Source organism: Chiloscyllium plagiosum, chromosome 7, assembly GCF_004010195.1.
Source record: "Chiloscyllium plagiosum isolate BGI_BamShark_2017 chromosome 7, ASM401019v2, whole genome shotgun sequence".
Classification (NCBI taxonomy): Eukaryota; Metazoa; Chordata; class Chondrichthyes; order Orectolobiformes; family Hemiscylliidae; genus Chiloscyllium; species Chiloscyllium plagiosum.
The window spans coordinates 14,918,095-14,940,595 of record NC_057716.1 but is presented as its reverse complement, the minus strand read 5'-3'; the positions used below and the strand labels follow the sequence as shown (position 1 = coordinate 14,940,595).

At 38.0% G+C, this 22,501-nt stretch overlaps 1 protein-coding gene across 6 annotated transcripts in view; it reads left to right on the top strand.

Annotated features, from left to right (window-relative positions):
* The window catches only part of vps8 (VPS8 subunit of CORVET complex), a 555,322-nt gene that overhangs the window by 34,363 nt on the left and 498,458 nt on the right, over positions 1 to 22,501 (top strand). For 4 of the 6 annotated variants that reach the window (XM_043693078.1, XM_043693077.1, XM_043693082.1 and 1 more), the window contains 6 exons: positions 1,343 to 1,496; positions 3,483 to 3,542; positions 3,974 to 4,081; positions 7,646 to 7,726; positions 19,420 to 19,590; positions 21,248 to 21,280. In XM_043693078.1, the coding sequence (XP_043549013.1) occupies positions 1,343 to 1,496; positions 3,483 to 3,542; positions 3,974 to 4,081; positions 7,646 to 7,726; positions 19,420 to 19,590; positions 21,248 to 21,280 (607 nt within the window). The remainder of the gene's footprint in view (positions 1 to 1,342; positions 1,497 to 3,482; positions 3,543 to 3,973; positions 4,082 to 7,645; positions 7,727 to 19,419; positions 19,591 to 21,247; positions 21,281 to 22,501) is intronic. The other 2 variants (XM_043693080.1, XM_043693079.1) reach the window with 1 other exon arrangement.

Below are 22,501 nucleotides of genomic sequence, written 5' to 3'. Positions count from 1 at the left end.
CAGAAAAAAGGGCTGCTGCGTCAGCAATATTCTATTGCAACATCATTTATTACTTCCACCAGAGGAAGAGAAAGTTGGGGGAAAGCTTAGGAACATAATGTATAACAAATGCTCCTTTTCAAATCCTACTTCATTACACAAGACTATGGATTAGAAAGATTGCTTTGGTTTATGACTGGTTATATTAAATTTAAATATTTTGTGTTACCAGTGATTAATGTTCTTCTGTTTAAATACATCACAGTTAAGTCTATAATGTATTATTTGAAGCTTTCATTGCAGTCTGCACCAGCTGGGGAATGCAAAACTAGAACAGGAGAGTTTTGAGTTGTTTTACAGTCCAACCTGTGTTGAGTGCCATTTGTCAAATGAAAAGCTGCATGTGTGCAACACAATCTTAAAATGCACCGAATGGAAGAGGGGAAATAGAAACTTGAGGGATAATACTAGAATGGAAAGAAGTTGAGTCTTGGGCCCACCATAGAGTCATAGAGATGTACAGCATGGAAATAGACCCTTTGGTCCAACCCGCCCAAGCTGACCAGATATTGCAACTCAATCTAGTCCCACCTGCCAACACCCAGCCAATATCCCTCCAAACCCTTCCTATTCATATACCCATCCAAATGCCTTTTAAATGTTGCAATTTTGGCTCCTTTTGTAAGCCATGCTGCATCTACTCCACTGTAGACTGCCCCTCGTCCACGTTGTCTCCTTGAGGCAAATTCAACCTGAGTAACTTACACTTGGCCTTCAATCATAAATAACTTCAGGACATATATCTATCCTCATACCCCTGCTGTTCAACCTGGGCAATTGCCCTTCAAGGATTATGTGCACCCCGTCCCTAACAACTGAAAGTTCGTGCAATGGAAGAAAAAATAATTACTTAATTTGCAGTACTTTATAAATGCACAATTTTTGCAAGTTATTTAATGGGATAATGCTGTTGCTGGCAATGTTAATGTTTGTTGCCCATTCCTAATTGCCCATGAGGAATTGGTAGTGGGTTATTTTTCTGAGCCATTACAGTCATTTTGACGTGGTTGGTGTGGTTTGGTGATGTTTTAAGAAAGATAGTATTCCTGAAAATTAAGCATCAAAAATTATGTGACAGTCAGTTTTGATTTACATTGGAACTGTACAATGATTGCTGTAAGATTACAGTGGAAGGATTTGAAAATCCAAATTAAAATTTCTGATTTTCTAAAAGCAAGATTTTTTTGCTTTTATTTTAAATTGTAATCTAATGGGAGATTTAAAAAAAAAACTTGCTGCAAATATAATACACACAGCTAGAGGATCTTCTGTATCTGAGTTTGTTTTATGATTTTTATCACAGGAGAGTAATGGGAGTGAGAACATGTGAGTCCCGCTGTTTGTTTAGTGGAGCAAAAGGTGAAGTTTGCTGTATTGAGCCTTTACTTGTAAAGGCAGAGCTGAGAGATCATCCGATTACACAGTATGCACTACTGGCAATGGCGTCTTTAACCAAGGTATACAGAAAATCGTTATTGAGCTGTACGCCTCTCTTAGTTTATCAATCATCTCCAAAGGTGTGCACTAATGTGGCAGTCCATTTGAACTCATTTTCATCTGCAGTTGACTACTCAAATATTCACAAGGCTGACCAGTGATTACTGTCCCTTTGATTTCAACATCTGCCTTTCTGCTCAGAGAGCTTTCTACCCATGCTCATTGAATTTCATCACCAGGCTGATTAAATATATATGAGTTGTATTTTTATGTATCATTTCTTAAGGTTAAAATTGAAAGGATGGTTGCTGTGGAAATAGAATTTCAAGTCTGTGTGCTCTTTGACTTTGCTTTTCCCCCAGCGTCTACTGCTAAAGTCCTGTAATCAGCATTGTCCTTAACCTTTGACAGTTAGTTGGAAAGTACAGTTAGGTGTCTCACCTTTGTCCAAGTAGTCCAGTGTCTCATCAATCGTCAGTATGATCACAAACCAGATACACTGTTTGAGCTCCATTTTCTCGTGCTTATTTTCGAATTGTTTGCAGAGGTACTTGTGCTTTTCTTTTCTATTTGTTCTTCCTTAACCTAGAGGACCAAATAACTCTCTTCCTGGTCACTTGTACTACATGGATTTGAAACCTTGCTTTACGTTATTAGACCCCGTGCTCCAGTTGAGCTAAAGTGCCGAAAGCTGACACAGGTTTCCAAAAGTGGGAAGATACTCCATTCTGAGAATTGATGTCTTGTAATCTGGTCTGCATACGTTGAAATGCTACCCAGAGTTATGTAGAAACCACCCATTGTAAAAACTGCCCAAAATTTCCTACTTTATTTGAAGAGATTATGTTTTAAAATAATTCCTGAGTAATTAGTAATATGAGAATAAGATGAGGCACATTATTCAAGCTTCTAGTTGCTTTGTAAGACTAAGCAGTGCAAGGACCATACAAATGCAGACTTGAGACTGTACTCATCTGAATATTCCGCAAATTAAGTGATACAGCAGGGTTACTCAGCAGCAGCGTTGCAGAGCATTAACAACTGATCTAAAAATCACCAGGATTGTGGGTTCAGTTCAGTCATCTAATTGCCTGGGTAATTGGTGATGTTTATATTAAGGCATTACAAATTCCCTTTCTTGCTTTTTATCACCAAGCAGTTTGAAGGTTACTCACCATTTGCTGGCAATTGAAATTGTTGTTTTGTTACTGGGAAGTGCTCCCAACCCTCGGGAAAACCCGTTGGCCTGGCAAGAAATTACTTCTTTATTTAGTGAATTGTCAAAGTAATTTCACCATTGAGGAGAAGGCTTCCTACAAATCATTGGGATGAAATATCACCTATGATTGTGTTTTTTTCACTTGCTAACATGTCCTGGGCAATGGTTATTGATCAATCAATGTCACTGAAGAAATTACCTGTCATTATCATGTGGCTGTTGCAGAGAAATTCTTGTTGTGAATGCCCTAAATTAAAGCAGTGAACACAATTTATTGTCAAAAGAGACCATTAGTGTTCGCAGTTTATCAGTGTACCTTTGCACCCACAAAAGAATTCACAGAAAAGATTGTCGTAAGGCTGAGACTTTACACTGGCTCTGTGGGAATAAATCTGTAACAGTTGTAAAATCCAATTCATCTGGATGACATATTTTGGCAAACCTTGCAGTAAAGCACCCACAAAGAACAGCAGCAGGCCAACATTAATCATTAATTATGAAGCTGCTTTTGATTATTGGGCAAACTTGGGGTGAATCAAGAACAAATATTGTTTAAATTTATTATTAATATTATTTACATTAGAAACACGCTAATATTACACATTATATCTAGATGTAGGAAAATAACACATTTGGGAAGGGAAGGATCATTAGAATTTTTGTATTCTTATTTTGGAGATATTTATTATTTTGAGAGTGCTGGTTATGTTTTTCTTAGAAAAGGGAATTGGGGTGATTATTGTTTTTAAGAAACCGATAAACTTGGAATTATTATTTTGCTTTCAAGGTTTTGGTCATTGGATTGAAACCTGCATTGAAAGTTTGGCTAACATTTCCATATGGAAGGGTAAGTGTTTTGGGATATCTTTTTGTTTTGCTTGCTTGCTCCTAATGGTATCTTACCTTACCTCAATGAAAATAATTGTATAAACTTGGAAATGCAGCACAAACAACAGCAGAGCTTAATTATTCTTTGGTTATTTCTCTATTTCCCTGTGTGGAAAGTATCTAGTCTCTATATGATGCAGTCCCAGAATAAAGTTGAGGGAGTGAACACACACCCTTTGCTGATGCACTGTGCCATACTGTATTCACTCTTCAAAGGAACAGGCATTGAGTGTATGCTTTGCAATAAACTGATGTAGTGCAAAACAGCACTAATTATTTAATCAGATTTCTTAAGTGGAGAAGAGTGAACTGTTGCCATGACTGAATACTGGCCTTATCAGAACGTTGAATTAAAATTTTGATTGTTTTTGTTTTCCCCTTTTCTTCCAGACAAATCCAGCAAGTGTTCCACTTCTCTCTTGGCAATTTGTTGCAGTGCAAAGTGCAATTACACCAATGCTGGCCTTCTGTCGAGGGGATGCTATTCATTTCCTTTTGGTAAGTTTACCAATGGGCCATTGAATTTATGTTTGTAATTAATTAGTTGAGGAAAAGTTCTCCCATTTTTAGATCCTCATTTGGCAGCAATGTTCTGCATTAGTTATTCATTGGCTCCAGGACTGCTTATTAGCATCTAAATACATTTTAAATTACTTTAATCTTAACTAAGGTTGGAATTTCTGTTCTTTTAGCAGCTGGATCTGCTTGAATTCGCTCACTCCCAAGCTATGTCAATGAGAACATGTAGGCTTAGTCCCAAAGAAATGTTATTTCACCTTAAGATCTGCTATTCTGTTTTGGAATTTTACTGTTGCAAACAGGTTAATAGAGGCACTAAAAACAACGTTGTGCTGGATTTTGCATTTTCAGAGAATTAAATTCTTAATCAATGTAATCCTGTTTCAGTTTTTTGCTTGGCTATGCGTAGGGTGGTGAGTAGGAGACAGTTAAGGATATTATGTTACACAAAGGATATGAGAGTAATGTAAAGATTGTCTGGAATGACACAAAGAATGATGTAATTTTGGGGCAGGGAGGCTTAAAAATAGGTGGCAATATCTACCAAAATGAAGTGGTCCAGTGAATAAATGAAAATTTTCCAAAATACTGAAAGATCTGGAGACCATAAGTAGTTAATGATTATTTCCATTGGTCGGCTTGCTAATGGGTGGGGATACACATTAAAACCAAGAGAACTAAGTTTAAAGATTTTTTCATATGTGGGATGTTTCATCATAAGTAGATATTGTGGTGTAAACTAAATTTAATTTAGAAGGATATATGTAATGGAGGACTAAAAGTAAACTAAAGAATGTGAAGAGAGAATTTGTAGATTGGACCTGTACTCGTTGGAACATCTAAGAATGAAATGTGACCTCATTGAAGCTTACAAGATTCTTAAGGGACTTGATAGGGTAGATGCAGAAAATGGGCAGAGGCATAATCTCAGAAGAAGCTGTCGCACGTTTATGACAGATGAGGAAGAATTTCTTCGCTGATGGTTGGGAATCTGGAATTCTTGACCACATAGTGTCACTAAGGCTGAGATGGGCAGATTTTTAATCAGTAAGGGAAGCGAGGATTATGGGAAAAAGGCAGGAGAGTGGATTTGAGGATTATTAAATCAGTCATCATCTCATTGAATGATGGGGCAGACTTGATGGGCTGAATGGCCTACTTTTGCTCCTATGTCTTATGGTCTGACTTGGATTAAACTGGACACTTGTACAATATTTTCAATAATTTCAAAGATATTAGCATCCTATAATGGATGTTATCTAGCTAGTTCTATTCATTCATGGAATGTAGGACATTGCACTGAGTTTGACCAGGGATAATTGATGCCACACTGTGAAATGCTACTGTGATGAGAAGGGCAGTCATACTTGTTTTACCTCATCTTTGGAATTTAGCTCTTTAATTAATTTTTGTTCCAGTGCTGCATTGAGATCTGGAGGCACATTGCCTAGGCCTACCCCAAACTGAGCATTAGCCAGCATGTTGGTGGTGAATAAGTGTTGTTTTAGTATTATTGATGATTGCTTTGCTTGTAATTGAGAATAGACTGAATGTTGATAATTGGCCAAACTAATGTCCTCCACTGCTCAAAATATTTAACCTTCAGCATTGCAGCCAGAATGCAAACGGAGGCCCAGAGCACAGCTATTTCTTGATATCTTGTGGAATGAATCAAATTGTATGAAAGCTGACATCTGTGCTAGCAAGGTCTTCATGCAGAGATTGTTCATGCGTGAATTGACATCCTGACTTTGGAGGTTGACATTTATACCGCAGCACAAGGGCTTGTCAGTCAGTGACAGACACACAGACCTGCAGAGTTTCTTTATAACAGAATCAAAGTTTATTACACAAAAGAAATCCATGAAAACCAAGCTATCTAGATATAGAAGACAGTTTAGAAAAATCTTCAATCCTGCAGATTCAAATCCAAAGAAATTAGACTTTTATATCAAATCTTTAAATTATTCTTAATGGTTCTCCTCAATTTCTTTCCTCTGTAATGTGGAATCTTCTTAACTGAATACTTACAAAACTGAGAGCTTAAACTTCCTCAGCTATTAATAATCAGCAGATTCTAAGCCAAATTCTCCTGGTTTGGAGTCTGCACAAACTAAACTTTTTGACTGAGTTGACTTGTTTTTTGCTGAAATGTCCTACACTCCAGTGAAGAGAGAAACCAACCTTGCTTCTGACCCTAAATAGGTTGTCTCGAAACTGCACTAAAGGTTTTCAATTTCTGGGTTTTCGAAAATAAGATCAAAATCTGGTCATTCTGAACTCAAAACAAGCATTTATTCACCTGTCTTAAATCACCACAGTGTAACCAATTTTCCATTAATACCACAAGGGTCTTATAGCTACTTGCTTTCTGAGCAATTCTCAGAATTACATCATTGTTCTCTGACCTTGTCTTTTTTTTTAAAGAAAATCCTTCAGAGAATAACACAATTCTATAAGCCACTATTTAGAATTCCAACCTCCTAAAAATGATATTTATTTATTTATCCATAAAAGTAGCACAATACCTGAATGTGCAGTCCATTTAGGAGCTGTATCTTTAGATGGATCTAAACACAGTCATGACATTATAGCCTGTACCATGTACCACTGAAACTGTATTCCCATGTTCTGGAATTTTGATTCCTAAAAAAAAAGACCCCATTGTGAACATAAAACATAGAAAGTACAGGCCCTTCAGCCCTCGATGTTGTGTCGATCTTTTATTCTACTCTAAGATCAAACTAACCTGCATGCCCTTCATTGTACTATCATTCATTTGCCTATCCATAGAATCCCTACAGTGTGGAAATAGACCCTTCGGCCCAACAAATCCACACAGACCCTCCAAAGAGTAATCCACCCAGACCCATTCCCCTACCCTCTTACTCTACATTTCACCTGACTAATGCATCTAACCTACACATTCCTGAACACTGTGGGAGATTTAGCATGGCCAATTCACTGAACCTGCACATCTCTGGATTGTGGGAGGAAACTGGAGCACCCGGCAGAAATCCACGTAGACACTGGGAGAATGTGCAAACTCCACACAGTCGCCCGAGGCTGGAATCAAACCCAGGTCCCTGGTCCTGTGAGGCAGCAGTGCTGACCACTGAGCCACTGTGCAGTCCAAGAGTCGCTTAAATGTCCCTAGTGTATCTGGCTCTACTACTACTGCTGGCAGTGCATTCGACGCAATCACCACTCTCTCTGTAAACAACCAACCTCTGACATCTCCCCTAAACTTTCCTCCACTCACTTTAAAATTATGCTCCCTCATGATTGCCATTTCTGCCCTGTGAAAAAGTCTCTGGCTTTCCACCTTATCTATGCCTCTCATCATCTTGTACACATCTTGTGTGCTGTGGAATCTTTGGAACTTGGTCACTGTGTTGGTCAAGGCAAACAATTTGGTTGTGCTCATGTCTGTTTGTGTTGTACATTTTCATGTATTATTTTGGTATGTGTAGATGTGATAACAGTTTGGCCTCATCTGTGATAGAAATTAATGAGACGGTAACCTTCTTTGTATTTTTACAGGTGAAGAAAGATGAATCTGGGGCTATACATGTGAGCAAACAGAAACAGCTGCACCTCCATTATGATCTCATCAATTTAACGGTATGTTTTGATTTTGTAATTGTGTGTAGATGTCTGTTGCATGCATGAATGTACACTTGTCTTTAAACCGAGCTAATAGAGTTGGCGGTGTGGTGTTTGCAATTCCTTACAAATTTCATAATGTTGGAGAGGAAGTTTTTTTACATTAATTCTTAGTGCTTTCCATTGTCTCTTACTGCTGCTTGCTGATGAGAAGCAAATATTTCACAAACATAAAGAAAAATGTTTTTCAAAGTAGCACTTCTTTCACTGGTTAGAAATCTTACCAGTTATGCTGGTATGGACATGTGGGTGTTGGACTGGGATGTACAAAGTTGAAGATCACACAACACCAGGCATAAACGTGTTGGACTATAGCCTGATGTTTTGTGATTTTTAAAAGTTGTGCTGGGATCTTTCCAAATGATGTACTAGGATTTCCATGCCTTCACCTTCTTGAGAAGTGTCACTCGACTTGAAACATTAACTCTGCTTTCTCTGTATAAGTTCTGCCAGACCTGCAAAGTTTCTCCAGCAATTTATGTTTTTGTTTCATTTTCCTGCATTCTCAGTTCTTTATTTTAGTGTACCTCACTTGTCTGTTTTCTTGAACCCTCTTATTTACGCATGAGTTCAAAACTGTGAGTTACAGAGTGCGTCGCTGAGGGCGATTATCTGAGAAACACAGGCTGATGCTAAACAAACTTTTGTCTTTGATTTCTTGTAACGATGTAGATAGAGGTTAGACAAGATCTTTTCCACAGCTTCTTTCTGAAGATAAAGCTTTTGGACAGGCTGCTTGTGGAGGAGTGGGGAAACTGCAAAAGGGACCTTTGCCCTCCAAGATCATTCAGGAACCTTCTTTTCACTATTTTATTAAGATTATTTGTTACTATATTGTAACTTAGATGAATTAAGTATTGCGTTGCTGACACATGCTATCCTAACGGGTGACGGGATCGTTACTTCACTTAAACCATATATCTATCTCTCAAACAATGGCAGAACTTGCAAGGGATATTTGCAGAGATGTTGTTGTATTGGATTGACTGATTCTACTTAGCAAAGTGCATAGTGTGGGTCTGAACAGGGCAGGTGGTACTTCAAAGAAATATCGCAGATCATAGAAAAATAAATTGACACAGAGCATAAGGGAAATAGAATAATACATTTCATAAGGAAGTAATTTAGCCTGCCATCAATGTGTTGGCTCTTTGCTGGAGCTATCCACTTAATCCCACTCACTTGTCCTTTCTTGATAACTTTGTTCCTTTCTCTTCAAGTATTTATCCGATTCCCTTTTGAAAGTCACTGAATCTGTTTCCACTGCCCCTTCCAGATGACAATGACACTTGTTTTTAAGAAAAATGGATTTTCTTGCTTATAATTTTGCTATCTTGCTTATAGATCTTTTGTCAACGTCCTGAAATCAGCATCCTCTGGCACTGCTGCTGGCAAGTTTCTCCTTATTGACTTTGAACAAAACTGTTTGTGAGTTCTAGCATCACATCAACTCAACTCCAATCAAATCAAATCTCCTCTTAACCCTCACTATTCTGAATAGAATAACCCTGTTTTTTTTTTCAGTCTTCCCACATGGTTAGAGTCTCCCATGACTGGTACCATTCTAACTGAACTCTTTTGTACCCATGATGTTGTAAAGTGTGGTGGACAAAATTGAACAGGAGTGCTCTCAGTTATGTTATGGTGTGAAGATGCTTTTGTTGGACCAGGGTGGATAAGGTCAGCAGTCAGACAACGCCTGGTTGTCATCCAACAGGTTTATTTCAAATCACAAGCTTTTGGAGCATTGCACCCTCAAGTGAAGTGAAGAGAAGCACAGAATTTATAGGCCGAGAGGTCTAAAGATTGCACAAATCGTGTAAGTGATGTGTCGACAGTCTGAAATGTCCACTACCCCCTCTCCCATCATTTCTATGCTCTTTTGATCCCTCCACCTAAACATTCCGTGCCTGCGTGCTTCTCTTCACTCCACCTGATGAGAGAGCTTGTGATTTCAAATAAACCTGTTGGCTATAACCTGGTGTTGCATGACTTCTGACCTCACTTATGCTAGCCCATGTTTTATATAAAAACCTCCGCATACCTTCCTGGCACTGGTCCTGAACTCCTCTACTAATAAAACCAAGGCTAGGACCATAAGAATTCGGAGTAGAATTAGGCCATTTGACCCTTCAGTCTGCTCTGCCAATCAGTAAATAATTGCTGATATGACTGCTCCACATGATTTACCTTCCTCTCCTTTCCTTATAAAAAAAATCTTTCTACCTCTGCCTTAAAAATATTCAAAGTTTTTGCTTGCACCAGTTTTTGAGAAGACAGTTCCAACAATGCATGAGTAAAAAATATTCTCCTCATCTCTGATTTAAATGGACGTGTCTTTTTTTAAATAATAACGCCTAGTTGTGGATTAAATGCAAAAATGGAAACATCCTTTTCACATCCACCCCGTCAAGACCCATCATGTTTCAATCAAGTGACCATTTTCTTTTTTAAACGCCAGTAGACAAGTTTAACCTGTCCAACCATTTGTCATAAAGCAACCTGCCTATTCAGGATATAAATCTAGAAAACCTTCTATGAACTGCTTCCAATGTATTTACATGCTTCCTTAAATGAGGAGAACAGTAATGAACCCAGTACTCCAGATTTGGTCTCAACAGTACCCTGTATATCTGCTGAGGTCTGATCAGTGCCTTATATTAGTTCATCATACCTTCCTGCTCTATGTCAGTATGAAATCAAAAATACTGTGTGCTTCTTTAACAGCTCTCTCAACTTGTCCTGCCTCTGTTAATGTTCTGTATAAATACACCCAGATCTCTTTGCTTCTGAACACCCTTTAGAATGGAACTCCTTATTTTATGCTGTCTGCCCATGTTCTCTGTCCCAAAATGCATGGCCTCATATTTATCTGCATTGAACTTCACCTGCCCCTATCTGTTACTCAACTAATGCGGCAATGTGCTTTGGTAGTTCTACACTGTCCTCCTCATAGTATACAATTCTCCCAGATTTTGTGCCATCTGCAGAGTTTGAAATTGTCCCTGAGCACCAAGATCTGCGTCAGTTATATTGTCACAATCCGATTGGAATAATTATTTCATTGTTCCATAAGCATACCAAAATGTGTAGAGTGTAAGTTCCCAAAGATACTGTCAAAATGACTAACTCTCATAACCGACTGCTACTCAGGATAAACGTATTTCACACCAGGTTTCATCTGCATCAGAAAAATAACTATCAATTGTAACACACTTTAACAAAAGCAGTAATAAGAAAAGTTTTCTGATCTACTACTATGCACCTTAAATTGTACCCCTTCACAACGCCCAAATGTGGGTATACACAATCAGGCTTAAGACAGTGAAAAGACAAAGGGTTTAACACACACAGTACAGATGGAAAAAGATTATACGGGGTAAGCAAAATTCCACAGATCAAGAGGTCCAGAGCACCAGGTGGAAAGTCACTTTCTCATAATCTTTTTGATTTTTCCACTGATGACAGGGTGAGAGTAATTCTTTGATTTGATGGTTAATCAAGTGGGCATTGGACTTTTTGTGAACAAGTTCTTTTTTTTAAGCTTTCTTGGTTGTTCTGCCTTTTCCACACAGTGAGGTGAAATCAAGATGGATGTTTTTTGTCTGCAGGCTTTGCTTTGCTGCTTTTAGCACTTGGTACTTTTTCACACTCGACAACTCAACCATTCAGAGAGATCCTGTCAGGCAGAATTACCTTGCCTTGAAAGATTCACAGTGTCACTCACTCTCCCTCTTACTGCTTCAAAAAGCACCATTGCATTGCAACAATATTCAAAACTTGATTTTTAACCCTTTTTCAGTTATATCAGGTCTACCTGCATTCCACTTAGTAATTGCTAAAAAAAAGGAAAGTATGTGCACTCTTACGATATGTATCAGAGAAACAATGGTCCAATGCTGACTCCTGGGCAACTCTACTACAAACCTTCCTTCAGGCCGAAAAATACTTGTTAGCCATTGCTGTCTGTTTCTTATTCCTTAGCCAACTTTATATCCACAGTGCTACTGTCCCTTTTATTCCATGACCTATAACTTACCTCATATGTTTGTTGTGTGGCACTGTATTAAATGCCTTTTGGAAGTCCCATGTACATCACGTCAAAGGCCTTTCTCCTCATCAACCATCTCAAAACACACTCCAGCATTTTTCCTTAATAAATAAATTTACCCATGTTTTCCCATGTGGCATTTAATTACTCCTGGAGATCTTTCTACCACCAAAGGTGAACTGCATTTGATAGACTGATCTTTACACACTTCTTTGAACAAAAGGATAGTGTTTGCAGTTGTCCAATCCTTCAGCACGTCCTCAAATCCAGGGAAGATTGGAAGATAAAACATAGGCCTGCAGATGTGGGTGATCTGAAATTAAAATAGAAAATGCTGGAGAAAGTCAACAGGTATGGCAGCATCTGTGGAAGCAAACAGAGTTAATGTGTTGAACTCTGATGATTGGGAGATAATTGTCAGTGCCTCAGAATTTCCATTCTCACTTCCTCCAAAACCATTAGATGCAGCTCATCTGATCCTGGTGCCTTATCAAATTTAAGTATTGGCAGCATATCTAATAATACCTCCTTATCAATTTTAAGCTCTTCTAGTGACTGAGTTTCCTTCTCTGTTATCATGTTCTGGACACCATCTGCCTCAAGGTAAAGATAGCTGTGAAGTATTGGTTTAACACCTTAGTCATGCCTCTTACCTCCTGGTATATAAGGAGTTTTCTCTCCCTAAGCAGCCCTTCAGTTAATGATGTGCTTAGAGAAGACTTTGGGCTTTAGTTTTATGTTAGTTGCCAGTTTTTGTTTCGTAATTCCTGTTTGAACCTCACATTTGCTTTTTGATTTCCTTTTTGAACTTTATTCAGCTTGGTTCTCAACTGTATTTATTACCAATTGTAAACACAGTTTTTTTTTCTTTAAATTAGTTTCTCTCGCTTTTGTCAGCCGGGGAGCTCTGGATTTTTCATTCTACCTTCCCCTTTGGGAGAATATACTTTGATAGTGCTCAAACTGTCTCATCCTTGCAGGTAGATTATTGTGCAGCTTTTGTTTCTCTCACTGACCTTTAGTTCCAATCTATCTGGTGCACCTCTGTTCTCTCCCTGTTGCAGTCAGCTCTGTGCTAGTTAATTATTCTTGCTCTGTATTGACCAATATTATTTTCCACCATTATTATAAACCTTATGCATACTCACTGTCCCCCAGATGTTGCCCCTCTGTTATTTGATCTGTTTTGCCCACCTCATTTTTAGAACCAGATCCAGCAGTGCCTTCTTTCTTGTTTGACTGGATACATATTGCTGTAGGAAATTCTCCTAAACACAATACCCTTGTTGCCACTTACACCACCACTGTTTCAGTCGATATACAGTTAATTCAAATCTTCTATTATCACTGCGGGTAGTCCTGGGATAACGCGCGTTTCGACGGTGGATTTAACTATAACTTCGCTGAAGAATTTGGGAATGGTATTTTGGAGAACACTTACCTCTGTGGGCAATCGCGCTATTCCAGTGGGGATCAGTTTGCATACTTGGATGTGCGCACCAAAATCTCCACGCTGTTCTGTGCATGCGCTGATGTTCATGTCATTCTGTGCATGCACCAGTGTCTGCGCATGCGCGATGTTAGTATTGGGTTTTGTGCCGTACCGTGTGTGCGCCGATGTCAGCTGCTGACACAGCAGCTTTCTGTGAGAGGGACTGTGCAGAGAACAGCTTTCTTAGATTTTTAAAAGTGTACTGTGTTAAATTTATTATTGCTTCATTAACAAGTATGACTTCAACCTTCTGCTCCTTTTGACTTTCCTATATTTTCTGAACCATTTGTAATTAAAGTTTGTGAGAAGATTTGTAGCTTGGGTGCTCGTTGCTGTGGTTCTGTTCGCCGAGCTGGAAGTTCGAGCTGCAGACGACAAGCAACATGAATTTGACTGGGACAACACTACCAAACAAAGAACAGCCAGGGAATTCCTAGAAGCTTGGCACTCATCCACAAACTCCATCAACAAACACATCGACCTGGACCCAATATACCGGCCACTACAGCGGACAGCTGGAACTGACAACCGGAAGCGGCAGGGACAGGCCACTATAAATGCCGGAGGAAACACCACAGAAGCGCTTCACAGGAGGCTCCCAAGCACTGAGGATGTCACCTAGACAGGGGACGAAACGTTTGCAACAAAAATTTCCAGCTCAGCGAACAGAACCACAGCATTTGTAATTAAGAATACTTGACACTCAAATTTTACCCAGATCTCTGCTATCACAGCCTTCTCTTCTTGGCTGAATTGAAGATACGTTCGTAGGGTTCATTTAGTATCTCACCTATGCCTCTGGCTCAATAAGAAGATTTCCTTTTTAGACTTTAATGGCACCATTCTTCCTTTAACTATCCCTTTTATTGTCTTTATGAAAACATCTGTGCTCTCCTTTTTGTTACCCACTAATCTGTTTTAATTTTTCCTTTGCTCCTCTTTTCTTATATCTTCATACTATCAATGTTCAGTTTGGTTTTGTATTGCGTTATAAACTTAATAATTGTATAACCATCCTTTTTTTAAAATCTAATTTTAATTTCAATGCCTTTAATCAGCCCTACCTTTACCTGTTGTGAGAATGTGCCTACTCTGCACCCAAACCATCAACTCTTTACTGTTTTGTTTATAAAGCTTTGATTCCAGTCCCCTGAGGCAAGAACCCTTTATAGCTCACCGAATCTAGCCCCCTGGTTCAGTGAAGCATTTTTAATTACACCTTGTCTTTTTCATATTTATAAAATTGTATGGTCAGTGTGCCCCTCACCTCCCCTGCTTGATTACATTCTCTTGGAACATGCCCCACTTAGTTCATTTCATTCTCCAGAATTAGGTCCAATGCATCATCTTTCCTGATTGGGCTAATTCTTCTACAGGATACTTTATATCACAAACTACAGCTTGTAAGACAACCCAATTTTCATGGTCTCAAACGTTTTCTTAACTATTGCTTGTAATATAAGTTGATTCCCATTTCAGCCACAACATGCTGTATTCACATTAGTAATCAGCCTCATTATTTTTTTCATCTCACGTGCAAGTTTTAATTACTGGCAACCTTATTACTGAGCACATGTGATCAAGAAAGGACTATGGGCTGCCTTGTCAGGATATGTGGGAGTTTAAGGTGCATACTCCCAGATGCTGTGATATTTGAAAATGGCAACTTCCCCATATTGGCTTTTACATTCTGTTTGAGTGGACCCCAGCTTTTGGGGAGGAGTTTTTTTTTTAGACTTCACTTGTTGATTTATATGCTGACTTCTACAGCAGTTCTTGCATCTGTGTAATTTGCCTGAAAATTTGTTTCTCTATCTCTGTCCCAGCATTTAGTGACATATACAATCAGTAGTGAAATAGTTCCTATATGGTTCCTGAATTCTAATTGGATAGAGTCTGCGTTTAGCCTCTCAACTATAATCATTCCTCTTCAGTGTTATAATTCATGGGCGTAGGAATTCTGTCTTTGATTTAAGATAGAAACATAGGCAATTACCTAGAACTGTCGAAGTGCTGTCAGTGCTCCTGGTATGCATTATCAACTATCAGGAACAGGAATGCATATAAGCAATAACTGGTATGTTTCTGTCATCCTTACTGTTTGAAATAATTTCACTATATTTTCCAGTTAATTACATACAGAATCAATAAAGAGGGCAGCAAGCTTTGGCATTCTTACTCTATACATTTGTTGTTAATTGACTAATTTGGTTTTATTAAGGTGCAGCAGTGAATTATCACCTCTCTGAATTTGATAATATATATGTTTCTACAGCTAGCCACCAGATGGAGTCTTTACCCATTGTATGAGTATCCACGGTATCAGTTGTTGGTTTTGGACAAGACAGATCTTCGAGTGAAACCTGGCTTGCTTTTATTTGATAGATTATACACTTTGCTTTTGCAGCTTGATTATCATAGCTGTTAGTTGTTAAATGTATTCATCTGAGCTTGTGCAGTTTTTATAACCAAAACAAACACGAGTTTACATAAAAGAAAGATAAATCTATACATATTCCAATTTTGAAAGGTATTAACATAATCAGCAAAAAAGAAAATGTCATTCCTTTTCCTAATACTATCCTTTATAGTCGCTCAATCCCAGCAAGTACCTTAGTACTTTAATTTTATAGTTAACTGACACAGTTGCTAACCTCTCAGCGATATTATTTATATATGCCAGCTGTGATTTTCTGTAAGTGCCTGTCCCTGAGATATGCGAACAAACACCAAGTACTTCATCGATTTTCCTGTTTGAACTTTAAGAAAAGCATTGTTCGCTCAAAGTGCTAAATCAGTCTTAAGACATCTTTGCAGCTCTGAAGGCCTGGACAGCTAAAAACTAAACTGCCATTCTACTGGTAAGACACTGTTATTCTCAACTGAAACCTGATTGTGTCCCCTCGCCTGTCTTTCTGAATGTCCTAAAAGTTCAGTTTTGTGACTATTTCTTTATTTAACCTTTTGGGTAGTTCATCTAGTTGTTTAGCTCAAGTCACATGCTTTCGAGGAAATTGAATTTAAACTCTGTTCAAAAATGATTTCCTGTCCTTTGTTTATTTAAAAACAAAACTGACACCTTCGTAGAACTGAAAACGAGAATCCAGTTTCTTTCCACCTTCAATCCAAGTTCATGGATAATAATAATGCATTTTCATTTGTTCACTTGTGAGATGTGGACATTGTTGTTTGGGCCAGAATTTATTATTTGTCCCTTGTTGCTCTTGAGAGGGTAGTGGGGAGCTGCTTTCTTGAACTGCTGCAGTCCTTGTGCTGTTAAGGAGAGAATTTCAATGACAGTGAAGGAATTATAGACCTTTGCCACACATTACTGTTTGTTTCAGTCACAATGGATTACTGCAGTATAGAATAAGGTCAAGCCTTCACACTGTTTAATTTGTCATAACAGAGCGTACAAAATGCATTACCCCTGCTCTTGAAGATTTTTTAGTAGTTACATAAACTGAATTTGTTTAAAAAAAACCTGCTATTCTCCTCTGAAATCCATAATGTAAATGTGTGCACCTTTTATTGTTGCTCCCCTTGCATCATTTTGATGTGAGTGTAGAAAGAGTGGATGATGAATTGAAATTACAGACTGAAGGTCAAGTCTCTTCCACCTCATCACTTAAGCTTAATTTGCAGTGACCTGACATAGAAAGTCTCTTATTCCTTCTTAATTTTAATACATTAATTCTATTTTCAAAGCAGTTGCTTTTAGACTGTTTCTTTTAAAAGTTAAAAATCGCACAACAGTAGGTTATAGTCCAGCAGGTTTATTGGGAAGTACTAGCTTTCGGAATACTGCTCCTTCATCAGGTAACTCGTGAAGGAGCAGCGCTCTGAAAGCTAGTGCTTCCAAATAAACCTGTTGGACTATAACCTGGTGTTGTGTGATTTTTAACTTTGTCCACCCAGTCCAAGACTGGCATCTCCACATCATGGCTACCATTTAAAAAAAAAGTTTATTTTCTGACGTTTGCAGGTACACCAGCTCTTACATTCGTATCACCTCATTCTCAGAAAGTTCAGATGGTGGTAATGTACTGAGGTTGTATAATTGCTTTTAAAATCTTGAATGTATCATTTCCACCATCAATCTAATTCTGTATTTGTTTGATGATGCTGCTGTGAAGTACTTCAGTATGCTCAGTACAACTAGCACTAGTATTTATCGAGGACCTTTGACATCACTAGGTAAGCCAGGGACCTTCACAGGACTTTACAAGCAAAGTTTTACACAAAGTAATAAGTAATAAGAATTAAATTTAAAGGCCATTTTAGCGGGTAGATGGTTTTCAGAAGAACTCAAGGATTAGATCCCTAAACAGTTGAAGGTTTGGGCATCAATTTGTGGAGAAATTAAAATTGGGATTCTCAAGAGCCCTTACTTGAATGTATTTAGAAATGTACAGATTAGGGGTCTGAAAGAGATTATAGAGATAGAGGTGAGGCTGTGCTTGAAATTTCTGTTGGTTTGAATGAGTTAGGGTGAACAGCACAACCGAGCGAAAATCCTGGTGTCCTATTTACATTTCACAATTAGACACATCAGAATTCGTTTTTACATCAATTCAACAGTTTCCCTTAAAATAAATGGCTCAACGTCTATGTTAAACAAGTACGGATTACAGTTTAAGACAAGCATGGTGAACCAAAGTACTTTAAGACAGTGCAGAGGTTGGAATTAATCCTTATATTGAGATTGTGTTTTTTTTTAAATCAGTCATGCACTTTTCCTCCTCCATCGGGAATGTTTCTGCTGTGTTGACTGTTTTGGTGACTGGGTGTGACACTTGTGCTGATGTGAGTCGTGTAATACCAATGGTAGTGAGTGAGAGGAATGATCCTTTATATCTGTTGATCAGTAGCAATTGCCTGCTGGTGCTTGATTGGGCCCTGCTTAAATACTAAACGGGTAGGACTCCTCTTCTACCATTGCTTTATGTAAAAGGAATTAGTCTTTTTCTTAATCAAAAACGTCTTACCAGTTTCTGCCTTCAATTCCTGGATGGCATTTGTTATCCCTGCTGATGAAGCCATGAGTCTTTATGTTGAACTTGAGATGAATGTTAACTTGCTTGGATATCGCATTTACCTCCTGCCATCCTTAATAGGCCCTTAAAATGTATTCTGCTGTAGTGCGGTTCTCGCAAGTATATTGTTAGCGACTTTTTATATTAGAAGTATTTCTGGTGTTAACCGAGGCTATCAATTATTTATTTAACAATGGCAGGGTACCACATGTGTTATTTGTACATCCATGCTTGCAATTTCCCTTGCAAACTTTGAGGTTTCCACTCAAGCTGCTTTATTATGTGTGTTTAAAAAATTCTTCCAGAGAGAGAGGAAGAGGGTCACTATATCCCACGAGATATTCAGGGTGAGGCAGTGTAGCTGCATCAAAAAAAGAATGGCATGGGAAGAAATCCAAGGGTAGACTTTCTGTCCCCATCTCAGCTGTAGTTAGCACAAAGTACAGTAAACTCCATCAAAGGAGTAGTGCTTGGTAATACTTTTGGATAGTAAGACAAGGTTATTGGATAACCATAGAAAATATGCATGAATTTATGTAAAACTCTGTTATTTCACTTTTTAGCTTGGAATCAATCTAAACATCAGGTCATAGACAGAGAACACAGGGGGCTAACACCTTCAACATATTGTCTAGCTATCACCATTGTTAACAGCTAACCCAAGAATGCAACTTTAAAAAAAAGGGTTTTGTGATTTACACATGAAAGAAGTGAAACTATCGCTGTATTCTAACAGATGAAAGGCTTAACAGACAATCAATTCTTCAATGTATAATTTCAGTTACATCACACTGCAAATTTTTGCTATAAATTCTGTGTTACGATCGAGCCCTCCACAATCACCTGATGAAGGAGCGTCGCTCCGAAAGCTAGTGTGCTTCCAATTAAACCTGTTGGACTATAACCTGGTGTTGTGTGATTTTTAACTTTGTACACCCCAGTCCAACACCGACATCTCCGAATCATACAAAATAATGTTTTGTCTTTGTTCCATCATTTGGGTGGAATTCACATTTTGCATGAACAATCAGGGGAGAATGTATTGTTAACTTTCCCCTTTCTCTGCACACAGTGGATTAATTCTCGTACATTGGCTCTACTGGACAGTGCAGAGAAGCTCCATGTGGTGGACCGTCATAGTCAAGAAGAGCTGGAGATCGTGGACATTGCTGAAGTTCAATTGGTTTACAACAGTAGCCACTTCAAATCCCTAGCCACTGGTGGAAATGTTAGCCAAGCTTTGGTAAGAGTTCAGAAAATGCCACTTGCACTTAAGCTGCTATTTGAATTAATTGTTTCCTTTCTGTTGCTACGTGTTGTGACATAAACATAAGGTGAAATGGATTATAAATGATCACTTGGGCTTTTCTTTGGAACTTCTTGTGTCCTTTTACAAGACGCTGTTTTCCCAAGTTGGGACAGAGCAGTACTTTGGTAATCAACATTAGCTCAGTTGCATGGATCTTTGATGCAACGTGATGCCAACAATGCATGTTCAGTTCCCATTCTGGCTGAGGTTAAAATGAACATCCCTCTTTTTCGAACGCACTCCTTAATCTGACCCTCAGATTAAACCACCACCAGTTGTCTCTCTAATGAGAGAGAAGTCCAATAGTCTGGGACTGTTGTGATTTTAATTACTTTCACTTTATTGCACATTGGGTAATGCGCTGCACTTTCGTGAGGAAAGTTCAGTAACTGTATTTACTCGCAAGGAATAATGGATGTTTTCATGATTAGTTTATGCTCACTGGTTTTAGAAAATAGCCTTGAATGGTTCGATATTTGAAACATCTACTTATACTGTAAAAATGTCTCTTAGTGAATTTGAGTCAACAGTTGAAAATCATCCCTTGCATTCATGCATGGGACTGAATGCATGTAATTGCTGAGAGAATTAGTCTCAGCCTGGTAGTTGGGGTTAATTTTCCATTGTGATCAGATGGGGGGTTTAAGTGGTGTTTTCTTGCACACAAGGAAGTTTCTGGGACTCTCCATGTGAACTAACTTTATTCTGCATCGAAAAGGGGAAATTTAAAAAAATTATACATGGAGGACAATATATTTTCAAGATAATAAATTAAAAGGGTAGTTGTCTTAGGTTAGTAAACTTCACATTGCAAATCAGAACCGAGCTGCCTGCAAGTTACAGCCATGTACTTTGATATTTGCTTTTACCAGAAATCTCTTTTTGGAGAGATGTCAGATTAGTTGTCTGTTTTGAAAGTATTTTCTTTGTAGATTCTAGCTCATACCCATCAGATATAGCGAGGAGTCCAGAAGTAAACAGGTAGATCATTAGGTGAATAGGGGACTATTGTTCATACCTTTTTAGTTAATCATTGGAAATATTTTGATCATGGAAAAAGCAGCCAGAGGAAGCGGTGGAGGCTGGTACAGTTACAACAATTAAAATGCATCTGGATGATCTGGAGGGTTTATGGGCCAAATGCTGGCAAATGAGAGTAGATTAATTTTGGATATCTGGTCAGCATGGACAAGTTGGACCAAAGAGTCTGTTTCTGTGCTGCACAGCTCTCTGACTCTATCTGATCATGAGTAGAGATGGTTTGATTATCTGTTATTTTATATTGATGTCAAAGTGAAAGAAAGCACATTATTGTAGAGTAGCTTTGTGATGTCTGATGCTCTACACTTCTAGAGCCATGGGGTTAACAGGATGATTCTATGCACAATTTACTTTGTGATATAGAATCTTGGTTTAAAGTCACTGAAAAGATCTGTAAGAGGGCAGAACTGATTGTTTCAAATTTTTATTGTGTAAGACAGGTATCGTCTTGCTAATTTCTTTCTGTATCTTCATCTGTGTTTGAAATGATCTTACCAACAGTTTTTGATTACAATTAAAAACTTGGTATTGTGGCATTACTGTCTTTCAGGATAAAACGGATGGGCATTTCACACAGTCACTGGTATGTCACATCATAAATAAGATGAATTTGTTACTGCTGTGATATGATCATCCACCTATGATTTGGATAGAAGTTGTAGACCCAATCAATTCATTGGTATCAGCTACATTTGGTTATTTGTACGCTAATGTATTTACATCTGTCAGTGCAATTATTTGTGCAAAATATACATATGAAAAGGTTTTAGATTATAGAAGACTTGTCTACTTACAGAATCTGCTTTTCTGCAGAAATAAAAAGCCTGAGGATTATGTTGGACATAATACCATTGGTGGAAAGCCTATATTTAACTTAGTATGATAGTCCTTGTAAGAACTATGTTTCTCTAGAATCAGATTTGTGGTAAAACAGTAAATGAGCATGTGACCAAGTTGCCTGGGAGATAACCAACAGAAGAAAAGAAGTTGATTACAGGATGAGTAAGTACCTGGGGGTAACTCTGTGACCAAGCTGGCTGTAGAAGAGAAAACATTTTTCTCAAACAAAAGTTCAGTTATAACTTTGTGTCAGTTAAAAATAAATAAAACACTTGCTAACTGGAGGACTCGTGATAATGAGTTGAACTCTAGAATATCTCAAGTTGTGATAAAAGGAAAAAAGAAAGTGTTTCAGTTGCAAGACTCCAGAGTTTTAAAAAAAAAATCAGATCAGAACTTTCTTGGATCTAGGGTGGCTAAGATGTGAGAGGTACCTAAGTTGACTGGCAGTTTGTCAGAAGTTTGAGTGGAAAGTCATACTGCTTGTAAAACGACATCCAAGAAATCTCAACTCTTACTCAAATTTTTGAAGCATTACTCAGACCAAGCAATTAATCTTGCAAATTTAGCTGAGTATCTGACTTGAGTTTGAGGTTGTAAGTCCTATGTGTGTGGAAGTAGAACAAAGGAGGTTGGATTGGAGTATAAGTAATTGTATTCATACTGGTTTGAATATCATAACTGTAAATAACTACTTGTGGCACATTTATTTTATTCAAATTCTTTGTTTGTGTAGTAAAATTATTTTGTTTAAATTATGAACCGTATAACTTCATTCTTTTGGGAATTATGAGTTTTCAGATTTTTAAAGAGAAAATGTTATGAATGCTACTGAGATCGTAACAGAATAGTGACCTGAATTGGAGCTATGTTGTCTAATTGATGCTCCATGTCATACTGTTCATGCGAGAACAACACAAAACTGACTTATATTTAGATTATCCTATGCTTCAAGCACCATTTA